Source organism: Cottoperca gobio, chromosome 14, assembly GCF_900634415.1.
Source record: "Cottoperca gobio chromosome 14, fCotGob3.1, whole genome shotgun sequence".
In the NCBI taxonomy this organism is placed as follows: Eukaryota; Metazoa; Chordata; class Actinopteri; order Perciformes; family Bovichtidae; genus Cottoperca; species Cottoperca gobio.
The window spans coordinates 23,254,129-23,266,757 of record NC_041368.1 but is presented as its reverse complement, the minus strand read 5'-3'; the positions used below and the strand labels follow the sequence as shown (position 1 = coordinate 23,266,757).

General features: G+C 47.0%; 1 protein-coding gene across 1 annotated transcript in view; it reads left to right on the top strand.

Annotated features, from left to right (window-relative positions):
* Positions 1-12,629, top strand: part of LOC115019197 (glutamate receptor 4-like) — a 93,585-nt gene that overhangs the window by 45,870 nt on the left and 35,086 nt on the right. The window contains 2 exon segments of the mRNA XM_029448632.1: positions 853-1,092; positions 10,424-10,608. Of these exon segments, the coding sequence (XP_029304492.1) occupies positions 853-1,092; positions 10,424-10,608 (425 nt within the window).

Here is a 12,629-nt window from a genome sequence, read left to right as displayed (position 1 = left end):
TAGAATAAATCTGCACAACAGCGCCGGGAATGATTCAATGCGCCGCTAGGAAACGTTGGTACTGTTGTTGCTGTTTAAACGGGAGAAGAGAACAGCTTTTGAGATGAAAGCATCAGAGGAAACGGATGCGTTGGGTTTTGATCTCTGTTTACTGCATTCAGCGCTTCCCTTGAAAGGATTTAAAGTGGTAATCAGCGGGATAATGTTTGTTATTTTGTCTCCAGTCATGGCGTTAAGCATTCATGGCCGTGGTGATTTCTGCATCGCAGTTCCCAGCCATCAATTGTCATTCAAAACAGCGTGCGTCCTTTTGTCTTCCTCCTCTGCTCATGTGCATTTGCCAAATAAGATGGTTATCAGTGGTCGTGTTAACCACCCGCTCCTTCTTCTCCTCATCTGAAGCTGTGAACACTTCCTGGTGTTAGTTTACTGGCACTGTGCCAACACTTTAAAAAGAAAAGTGTTTTCTTGAAGATGAGCCGTTGTGTGTGTGTGTGTGTGTGTGTGTGTGTGTGTGTGTGTGACTCACAGCCTCGTCTTCGTGCTGTGAACTGTGTGGATGCTTGATCTGAGAATAATAGACGGGAAAACAATTAGCAATCAGACGGCGGAGACCAATAAGAAATTCAAATTAAAAGCGGTAATCTTATTCTATGTAAACAATCGATCAAATGTTTGTTGTGAACTATTGGTGCTTTCACAACATACAAGCCGTATATATCTCGTGTCAGGAAGTCTTTCAGCACATTGTTTTGGTTTACAGCCCACACACCTTCCATGTTGCACCTCCCGCTTCACCCCCTCCCTCTTGCTCTTCTTGTTTATTAACACATTCTTTCTTCTCTTCCCCAGTCTGCTCCCAGTACTCCCGCGGTGTCTTCGCCATCTTCGGCCTGTACGACAAGCGCTCGGTCCACACGTTGACGTCCTTCTGCAGCGCTCTGCACATCTCCCTCATCACGCCCAGCTTCCCCACCGAGGGCGAGAGCCAGTTCACCCTGCAGCTCCGGCCGTCCATCCGCGGGGCGCTCCTGTCCCTCCTCGACCACTACGACTGGAACAAGTTCGTCTTCCTGTACGACACCGACCGGGGTGAGTGATGAGGAGTTAGAGATGTGCACTCATTCACTAGCTATTAGGTGAGCTAACCGTGGCTAAAGCTAAAACTAAATGCACTTCTCTCTTTCTCTATCTGTAATTAAAGATATCCATCATGTCGACTAATTGATTCATTGATTTAATGCACAGATCTGTAAAGAATCCTGCATTCTCAAGACACAACTTTAAATGTGCTCAGAAGTTTATTGGAAACTTTTCAGCATGAAAAAATAAATCTTAGTGAACTAAGAACAAAACGATCGATTAGTGGAACAATCTGCAATTAATTCAGTTACTTTTTCCACATAATTGAACGGGACAACAGCTAAATGTCACAGCAGGAAGCAGTGCAACGTTATTAAAAGGCCACACAACGTCAGGAGGTTCAGGGTGGATGGAGGTTCGGGTGCATCAGGTGTCGAAGGTGACGCCTACCTTAAGTAACCGAACCGTACGCATGCAGGTGGCAGATCAAAGGCTTCATCTCTTACATTATGTGCATGATTTATCCTGGTAAATCTCATTTTAAGGAATTAAAAGTGACTGCAGCTCTCAAACACAACATTAACTTAAATAAAGGTTTATTTAATTCAAGATAATTCGATATAAATGCAATAAATGCTCCAACAGCAGGCGGGTGTGTCGTGTGTCTTTACCCTTATGCCCTTTCCATGACAAACACAGAGGTGTGAATGTGTGCTGCTAAAATAATGGCTGTTTTTAATCCACAACATGTCTTGGGGCCACCAAGTGATCAATATTGCAGTGCAGCTGCTGTTAGAAGTGTTGTGGATAGTGTTGGACCTCTCTCTCCATCTGTCTCTGGCTCCGTTCCCCTCCTGAGGACGAGGACAGCATATTCCTCTCATCCGTATGTGTCTCTCTCTTTGGATTTCTTTCCTTTTCTCGCCTCTCTCTCACCACATACACACTCAGAGAGTCAATAGGTTTGTACTTACCCCCCCCCCCCCCCCTAGTGTCACATTTCCATTACAAGACAGAATGGATATGGGCTACAGCTTGGATCACATCTCCGCATCTCACTTTCATATATTTTCCAGAAGGTAGTCCGGGGGTTTCTCTCTTTCTCTCTGTGTGGGGACTGCAGTGAGTGTTTGAGCAGATTGGCTGTATAGCAGCTACAGAGGGAGGACCGTATCAAGATGGCCTCCCTTCAGAACAATCCATTCCCTGCCTCTCTTTCCTCTTATCTCAGGCTGCACGCTTGACTGGGTAAAAAGCCTCCTCTCCTCTCAACAAAAATCTACTTGCATCTGATGTGTTCTGCAGAAACACAACAAAGATTCTTAGCAGTACGGTGCAGACACTCACACTCACGTTGCTTTAAGCCTACCGTAATTCAGCATCGAAACTGATTCAAGATCAGCATTAGTGTGGCAGCATTACAGATGATGTCATGGTGACATGTTTCAGTTTCTCGCCTCCTGGTATAAAAGTCTGTAAAAATAGAGACTTGATAGTGACCGTTCAGGTGTTTTGAAGTATGGTTGTATGAAGCACTCATCCATGCATCCAGTGCATCCATTACCTACAGTAGATGGCGGTCGGCACGCCAACAAAAATAAAATACCACATAAGTGTTAGCCCTTCTGACAAGGAACTGACGCTCTCGCTAAAGCCACCAGGCTCCATTGAAAAAAACAGTAATTTTACCTTGCAGGACGCAGGAGCTGCAGCTCTACCGCTGCCTCCATTGGTGCGTTTGTTTGTGTTATTGTGTGACTTTTGTGTTTTAAAGGGTTTTTTCACATTCGTCAAAGTCTCACAATAACACAAACAAACTAAACGATTGAGGAAGAACTGAACCAGCGACTCTCGTAAATTTACTGTTTTTTTCAATGGAGTCTGGTGGCTTTGGCGAGAGCATAGATAACGGATAGATTTTCCCATCGTAAAAGGCCGTCTGATACCGAGGTGTGAAAATATTCTAAATATAGTGTACACTTAAATAGATATAGATTTTTTAAAGTGGCTAAAATACATTTTGCAGCCGTCCCCCGTCCACAGCGGTACATAGCTCAGCTTCCTGCCGGTGCTCCTGTCTGTTTCTCCAAACCGGGGCCGTGCAGACCGCCATCTACTGTCGGTGATACACTGACTGTGGAAAAGCGCCTCGTACAACCTCGCTTTAAAAAATCTGTCCCTTTAATGGGTTTTCTGGTGAGCCAATCAAATTCAGACAATAAAAAGCAATGACCACTGGCTGTCGAGGCAGGGGACATCTTTAGTCGTGTGAGAATTTGTGTAAAATAGTTCAGAAAATCATCACGCTGTGACCCTGAAACTGCAACTTGATCGTTCTGGATATTTATTTCAGTCCACAAGAGAACTGTAAGGTTAAATTAACAGATATGAACTTGCTGAATAACTCACGGCTCTGTCCGTGGTGCTGAAACCCGTCAGCAGACAGCAACGTCTTTGGACTGACTGATGGCTGTCATCCTGACACAGGCAAACACAGGCTGTCGAGCCGCTGCTGCAACCAGCAGACAGCAGATACTGAAACATGACTGGCTCACCTCGGGGCTGTGACGAGCTGTGGTTGAATGAAATATACAGATGACCTTGAGCTATATTTGTCACTGCTACATGTAAAGATATACATTCATATCACATGAACAGATTTGTGGCAGTTTTCCAGTTGTTTAATTTTGTAATAAAAAGTTGACAGAGATGTAATTTTTATTGCAATCATCAGTCAGTTTTATTCATCCTTCTTCTTTATTGATGTCTTATTCCTACATGTCTTTCCTTAAGTGTCCTTTACTCATTTGTTTTGCCCTCCAGCTTTATAGCTGATCACTTTAAATCACGTAAATTTCACAATCCCGAAAAATGACGACGCTTTCTTTCTGCAATTTGTCGGCGAGACCAGAGGCAGGCACCGTCCTCTTTAGATTATTACATTCATCTAAAGAAACGATTAGATTTTGTATTTCTTGTGGAGCTTTTGCTCCGCACACACGATGTGTGAAGTAGTAGTTTGAGTAGGTGTGTGTGTGTGTGGAAGCAGACCTTTAAAACCCCGGACTTCTGTCTTTGTTAGAGGACATGAATGTGTGTGTACGTGTTACGTATGCGCATGCAAGTGCTTTTCACAAGGCTTTTGGGCGCAGGCTGCAGCACTTTGGCCTGAGGTTTTTTTTTCACACACAGGGCCGGGCCTTCATCCAGTATTGACTATAATGTAGAATCGGCTCACGCATGGCTGAGCTCAGTCAATGAGCTGCAGTCTGGTTCTCTGCATCAAATCACCAGAGATACGAGTGGCTGCTGGATACTGTAGCACTGAGTGCTGTGCTTTTTACACACACACACACACACACACACACACACACACATACGCACAAAAATATAAAAGGTAATAGAAAGAGAACAACATAGACAAAGAATCCAGAGAGGATTTAATTAAAAGAGAGGTAGAAAGAGAAATTGGAGACAGAAGCAAAAGATGATGATGCAGAAAACGGTTCCAGGAAATGTTTTGCAGAGGAGATAAAAAGAGATTATGAAATATAAGAGGAGAGGAAACAAGAAGAAATGAGAGGAAAGGAAACAAGGAGGTAGGAAAGGAGAGGAGAGGAAAGCAGGATAACAGAAACAACATGAGAGAAGAGGAAACAGGGAGGGAAGGGAGGAAATGAGAGGAAAGGAAATAAGGAGGAAGGAAAGGAACGGAGAGGAAATGAGAGTAGAGGAAAGAAGGAGGGAGAAAAAGGAAATGACAGGAGAGGAAACAAGGAGGAAGGAAAGGAGAGGAGAGAAAAGAAGGAGGGAGAAAAAGGAAATTACAGGAGAGGAAACAAGGAGGAAGGAGAGGAGAGGAAACCAGGATGAAAGAAATGACATGAGACAAAAGGAAACAAGAAGTAAGGAAATGAGAGTAGAGGAAAGAAGGAGGGAGAAAAAGGAAATGACAGGAGAGGAAACAAGGAGGAAGGAAAGGAGAGGAGAGGAAAGAAGGAAGGAGAAAAAGGAAATGATAGGAGAGGGAAGAAGGAAAGGAGAGAAGAGGAAATCAGACTAGAGGAAAGAAGGAAGGAGAAAAAGGAAATGACAGGAGAGGAAACAAGGAGGAAGGAAAGGAGAGGACAGGTAAGGAAAGAAGAGGAGAGGAGAGGAAAGGATGGGGGAGAGAGGAAATGAGAGGACACTAGAGGAGGAGAAGAAGAGAGGAATTTATAGAAAAGGATAAAAGAGAACAGAAAAGGAAGCAAAAGTTGAGGATGAGGAAATGAGAGAGAAACAAAGAAAAGAAAAGAACATAACAAAATGAGGAGAGGAGAAAAGATGAGGTGAAGAGAGGATAGGAAACAAGGAGGAAGGAAAGGAAAGGAGGAGACAGAAGAGAAAACAAGATGAAAGAGAGGAACTAGGAGACAGAGAAGAGGAGAAGGGAACATGAAAAATGAGGTGAAGAGTAAGTAAGTACAACATTTCTCCTGCAGACGGACTGTCTGGTAGCAGCAGTGTGTCCCTCACGAATGGCTCGTTTAGAAGCATAAGCCTCTCGATGTCCTCTGAAGAGCAAGAGGAGGAAGGAGAGGAGGAAGGAGAGGAGGAAGGAGAGGAGGAATGAAAGGAGGAAGGAGAGGAGGAAGGAGAGGTGGAAGGAGAGGTGGAAGGAGAGGAGGAATGAGAGGAGGAATGAGAGGTGGAAGGAGGTGGAAGGAGAGGCGGAAGGAGAGGTGGAAGGAGAGGTGGAATGAAAGGAGGAAGGAGAGGAGGAAGGAGAGGTGGAAGGAGAGGTGGAAGGAGAGGAGGAATGAGAGGAGGAATGAGAGGTGGAAGGAGGTGGAAGGAGAGGCGGAAGGAGAGGTGGAAGGAGAGGAGGAAGGAGAGGAGGAAGGAGAGGTGGAAGGAGAGGCGGAAGGAGAGGAGGAAGGAGAGGAGGAAGGAGAGGTGGAAGGAGAGGAGGAAGGAGAGGAGGAAGGAGGGGAAGGAGAGGAGGAAGGAGAGGCGGAAGGAGAGGAGGAAGGAGAGGAGGAAGGAGAGGCGGAAGGAGAGGCGGAAGGAGAGGAGGAAGGAGAGGGGAAGGAGAGGCGGAAGGAGAGGCGGAAGGAGAGGAGGAAGGAGAGGTGGAAGGAGAGGAGGAAGGAGAGGTGGAAGGAGAGGAGGAAGGAGAGGAGGAAGGAGAGGGAAGGAGAGGTGGAAGGAGAGGTGGAAGGAGAGGAGGAAGGAGAGGAGGAAGGAGAGGTGGAAGGAGAGGAGGAAGGAGAGGAGGAAGGAGAGGTGGAAGGAGAGGAGGAAGGAGAGGAGGAAGGAGAGGCGGAAGGAGAGGAGGAAGGAGAGGCGGAAGGAGAGGAGGAAGGAGAGGAGGAAGGAGAGGTGAAGGAGAGGTGGAAGGAGAGGAGGAAGGAGAGGAGGAAGGAGAGGAGGAAGGAAGGAGGAAGGAGAGGAGGAAGGAGAGGAGGAAGGAAAGGAGGAAGGAGAGGAGGAAGGAGAGGAGGAAGGAAAGGAGGAAGGAGAGGAGGAAGGAGAGGAGGAAGGACGGATGCTCTGTAAACAGACACTGACAATATGCAGCAGACTGGAGGGTAAAGACAGAGCATCAACCCAGATGTGCATTTCCACTCCCCTCTCCACACGCTGCAGCTGCTTCCTCGTGTCCGGCTCTGCTCCGATCTGCACAACATGCGTTCGCCTGCACACTCGCCCCGTGGCCGCGTCTTTGACGCTGATGCTGATTGCGTCTGGCTGCTGCTTCACATACAGCCTCAGGGCTACACATTTATCAGCTGGTAATCAACTGGCCCCTTGCACGCTTTACTTCCCTTCACTGCCACCGCTGCGTTTTCCCTGTCCATGTGCCGGCTACACCATGCGGCACAAAAGGACATAATGGCATATCATGCGCCGAACAAGCAATTCACTCCAGCTGCTGATTTGTATCTGGTGAGACGACAAAAAATGGTGTCTGACGACATCTCCCTGTATGATGTCATCGCCATGTGATGCCACTGAATATTGGATTATCGCCCAGAGCTATCCTTAACCATCAGGGCGCCCAAACAAATAACATTTTAATTGCATTTTTATATTATTCTGCACAAACATGACTGCTCCTTCATGTCTTCAACACATGCGTATTAAAGACTCCTTTTAAAGCATTAAAAAGCATAAAAGATACAATATATGTTCCTTTTTGCACCATCGAGACTCCTCGTGGTAACTTATTACTGAACTTAAATGAAATGTGAAGGTACATGTAAGTCAGGTGACGTTTTGTATCAGAGCCAGCAGCTCCTCTCCGTCTGCGGTCCCTGGGCAGGAAGTCACAAATGGCAGAAAGTAAACGTTAAGATAAAGAAATAAAGTGACTTTGAACGTCTTGAAAGAAGCCGAAGTTGTTTTGGGTTTTCGTCCTCGGAGAACGTGGACTGAGATCAATGAACAGACAGTCCTGCAGATATTTCTGTCCCGAAGAGAGAAGAACACAACGTCAAGAATACGTTTGTTTGATGGGTCGACCTGAGCGGTGTCCCACAGCAGACTGTAATACCTCCAGGTATCCACGCTCCCTCCCTTTAATGAAGGTGGTGACACGCTGCAGGTCAACACGATTACATCTTCATCTTCATCTTCATCTTCATCTTCTTCTTCTTCATCTTCATCTTCTTCTTCATCTTCTTCTTCTTCTTCTTCTTCTTCTTCTTCTTCTTCTTTGTCTTCTTCTTCTTCTTCTTCTTTGTCTTCTTCTCCGTCTTCTTTTTCTTCTTCTTTGTCTTCTTCTTCTTCTTCTCCGTCTTCTTCTCCTTCTTCTTCTTCTTCTCCTTCTTTGTCTTCTTCTTTGTCTTCTTCCTGTCTCTCTCTCCTCACGTCCTGTCTCTCTCTCCTCGCGTCCTGTCTCTCTCTCCTCATGTCCTGTCTCTCTCTCCTCATGTCCTGTCTCTCTCTCCTCATGTCCTGTCTCTCTCTCCTCATGTCCTGTCTCTCTCTCCTCGCGTCCTGTCTCTCTCTCCTCGCGTCCTGTCTCTCTCTCCTCGCGTCCTGTCTCTCTCTCCTCACGTCCTGTCTCTCTCTCCTCGTCTCTCTCTCCTCGCGTCCTGTCTCTCTCTCCTCTCTCCTCGCGTCCTGTCTCTCTCTCCTCTCTCCTCGCGTCCTGTCTCTCTCTCCTTGCGTCCTGTCTCTCTCTCCTCACGTCCTGTCTCTCTCTCCTCGCGTCATGTCTCTCTCTCCTCCTCTGTCTCTCTCTCGTCTCTCTCTCCTCGCGTCCTGTCTCTCTCCTCTCTACTCGCGTCCTGTCTCCTCTCTCCTCTCTCCTCCGTCCTGTCTCTCTCTCCTCGCGTCCTGTCTCTCTCTCCTCGCGTCCTGTCTCTCTCTCCTCTCTCCTCACGTGCCTGTCTCTCTCTCCTCGCTTCCTGTCTCTCTCTCCTCGCGTCCTGTCTCTCTCTCCTCACGTCCTGTCCTCTCTCTCCTCACGTCCTGTCTCTCTCTCCTCGCGTCCTGTCTCTCTCTCCTCTCTCCTCACGTCCTGTCTCTCTCTCCTCGCGTCCTGTCTCTCTCTCCTCGCGTTCTGTCTCTCTCTCCTCGCGTCCTGTCTCTCTCTCCTCTCTCTCACGTCCTGTCTCTCTCTCTCGCGTCCTGTCTCTCTCCTCTCTCTCGCGTCCTGTCTCTCTCTCCTCGCGTCCTGTCTCTCTCTCCTCGCGTCCGTCTCTCTCTCCTCCTCTTCTCTCTCTCCTCGCGTCCTGTCTCTCTCTCCTCGCGTCCTGTCTCTCTCTCCTCTCTCCTCTCTCCTCGCGTCCTCTCTCTCTCCTCGCGTTCTGTCTCTCTCTCCTCGCGTCCTGTCTCTCTCTCCTCTCTCCTCACGTCCTGTCTCTCTCTCCTCGCGTCCTGTCTCTCTCTCCTCGCGTCCTGTCTCTCTCTCCTCACGTCCTGTCTCTCTCTCCTCACGTCCTGTCTCTCTCTCCTCGCGTCCTGTCTCTCTCTCCTCGCGTCCTGTCTCTCTGACACCAGCGTCTCGTCCGGTAAAGACTTCATCAGAGGACATTGTGTTGTTTTGCAACATGCGTTCTCATTTGTGTTTTGTGATAACGGAGAAAACAACGTTTGTTCTCATCAAAACGTCATGAACCAGTTCTTCCTTTCGTGGGAAGCCGAGGACGTTCTGAGAGGATACGTGTGTGAGCATGTGCACGTTGTGTGTCCTCTCCACCCGCAGTCCCTCCTGGCACCGACATCCCTCTAATGGGGAGCGAGGGGCCGGGGAGGGGATCGAGGAGGTGGAGAAGGAGCCGGGTTGCCAGAGCACAGGTTAATCCACTAATTGGGAGCAAAGGGAGACGGGTTGCCAGATTGTGATTGCTACCAGGAGGGGCCGTTTAAGGGGGACATCTGTTCCTGCTGGAGAACAGCCGCCCTCACAGCTCCCTAGTTTCCTCTCTGACACTCATCTTCTTTATACACAAACCTGACAGCGAGCCCCCCCCCCCCACTCTACTGTCTCATCCGACTCATACAGACGAGCCTTTTCCCCCCGACCGGACCAGAAGCCAGGATCCGCTTGGCAAAACATAAAAGCTTTAGAGGAGTTTCCTTCAGCGCGGTTTCTTTTCGATTTTGATGAGTTTGTCTTGCCAAGGAAGTCGTTCAACTAAAGCCAGTTTGTGAGTTAAACATTCTAAGTGTTGTGTGTTGTCACCTCTCATGGACATGTTTGAGCCAGGAGCTATATCAGCATTCAGGGAGCACTAAATGTTATTTTAGGAAAAGATAATGGCTCCAGATCTACTTTGCATAAGTGCAGTAGCTCTTTAGAAGATAATAGAAATGTTTGAAAGTCTCACGATGTGCCAGGACGCCTGTGGAGTCGTTAAACACTAGAGGCGCTGTGGAGCAATGTTTCACCAGCACGAGGAAGCGTGTGTAAGTGCACGAGTATGCAGGCGACACAAGATGCATCACTACTGTTGGTTTCACAGGTTTACAGTCGGTGCTGATAAACGTAGTAGAAGAGTTGACGCTCGCAAAGCGCAGCTTGAAACACATTACTGAGGCGTGATGAAGGAAACTGCAGGGAACACCTTCAAGAAACAAGAAGAATCCTTCTCTTCTTCTACATGAAGGGCACCTTTCTTCTTGCTTTGGCACTGAGTTGTTCAACATAAAAGTCATTTATTAAGGATACTTGGCATAGAAAAGGCATTTCTATGTGAAACTGAAGGTTGTATAATCAGCTCATCTTTTCCTACAATGGACACAAATAAAACGTTATTATGCATTATGATCCAGTGAATAAACAGTTAGATACGGTTCCTTGTATTTTCTTTGGCCCTCTTTAATGTGACTTGTCTGTCTGCATCAGGATACGCCATCCTGCAGGCCATCATGGAGAAGGCGGGACAGAACAACTGGCAGGTCAGCGCCATCTGCGTCGAGAACTTTAACGACGCCAGTTACCGACGGCTGCTGGAGGATCTGGACCGGAGACAGGAGAAGAAGTTTGTCATCGACCTGGAGGCGGAGAGACTGCAGAACATGCTGGAACAGGTGACGGCACCACGACACCAGCATTGTTATTTGTGTGTCCTTACATTTCCTGTTCTTCAAAAGCGTTGTGAGAGAGCTGTGGTGTGAACAGACTTCGGTAATGAAAGAGTAGCCATGTGCAGCAGTACAGAAACATTGAGGATGGATACATGGAGATCTCATCCTCTTAAAACATCAGAGCATCGGCCCAAACGTCCCGGTTGAACTTTGAACTAACAGGCTTGTTGTATTAGTGATGGAGGGACTTTTGTTTTGTCTCCAAACAAAGTGGTTTACATGCAAAACCGTCGTATATCTGAGATGTTAGTGAGCTGGACATTATCCTCTAATAGCTATTGGATGAAGAGATGATGGAGAGAATATGTGTTCTTCAGAAAGACGACATTAACATCTAAAGCTCCAGAAAAATCCCTTTAATTACTAAAGCTTTTCTCCCATCCTCTGACAGGATCCATTAAACATCCACAGACCTTCACACTCTGCTGGTTTCACTGTGGTTTTATCAAATGTTTGTGCTAATTAGAGACTTTTGAACTGGGAAACAGTCTGTCTGGATCTCCGGTGGTGTTAGTTGGCATAAGTACACTCAGAATATGATGTGTGCCTTCCTCCATCTCCTCCTCCTCCTCCTCTTCCTCTTCACCCCCTCATCCCTCCATCTTTCCCTGGAGGCAACTGGTGTCTCTGTAATTCAATTATTCAGTAAATCTCCTCTCTGACATCTGTCATAGTTCTAACTTTGCAGATGTGTGCAGGAGAGTCTTTGCTCCACACAGCTGCAGACTCCCTGCTCCTCCATCGTTTGATGCCAGCGCGCAAAACATCCCACAAGTCATGTTCAGAGCGTGCGATGACACACTGTTTTGTGCAGCGGTGGTCCGAGTTTGCATCTTTCTGAACCCTCCTGATCCGGGACGGGGATTTGAATTCACGATTGGGCCTCATTAGCTGCTTATTAACTGCACGGTTAGAACGTATCAAGGCTTATGAGCAGCCAGATGTTACTTTGAATGTATGAAATCTCAGAATGCAAAACCTGTTTCTGTTGCAGATGGGAGGGTCATTTGCCGGCTGCTAATTTGCAAGTTGTACAAACTGTACCGGAGCTGCAAAGTTAAAGATTTGTAACTTTTCCGCTTTCAAATGTCTCAAAACGACTGGAGCTACGTTATAGATTGTGTTGAGGTGTGTAGTTACATCCTCGAGGAACCTATAATGTGGACTTTCTATCCAGTTTTAATCACATCCTGTGATCATACACTAATGAAAACATAGTTAAGAAGATTATATTCCATTCCTGCCAGCAAAGCCCTCACAATCCTGCACACTGGACCTTTAAAATGAAAGTCAAAGAGGTGTAAGAGGACTACAAGACATGCACCTTTTTATGTCCAGCGAGGTCTCAAGTTTAATAAAAGTCACAACTTGAATGTCATCACAGTAACGGCTGCAGCAGCACAAGGTTGCATGTCTTGTTTAGCCTGTAATAAACTTAATTAGCATCTCTTATGCATTAAGATCCTGCGTGATAAACCGAACAACACTGTGAAAGAGCCCGTTTTAAGTTAAGTTATTCTTCTAATATCAGATCAGGCTGTAAAGAAGTCCCAACTTCTCCTCTCGTCGATCTGGGTCGTGCTGCAGGACGTTACAACATCGTCTGCAGCGTTTTCTATCAGATAAATGTTGGAATTGAGGATTCGATGGGAACACAAGAGAAAAGCTCGTCTTCCTTCGTGTCATCGTCTTCCAACCCCCCGCTGTTCTCCGGCAGTGACTCGCTCCCCCGCTCACCAGATGCCAAATATCACATGAGCACTGCGGATCTTTGTGTCCCCGTCCCGTCAGCTCTGAAGGAAGCCGAACATTTACTGCTGAATACTCTGGTTCCACGTGACAAAATGAAAACAGAGCCTTTAGTACAAGCGAGTTGATTTATGTGTCACCTCTGGATAATCTGGATGGTATGCTGATCTCTCCTGCAGCTCCATGTTTGTGAATCCAGATGCATATAATAAACG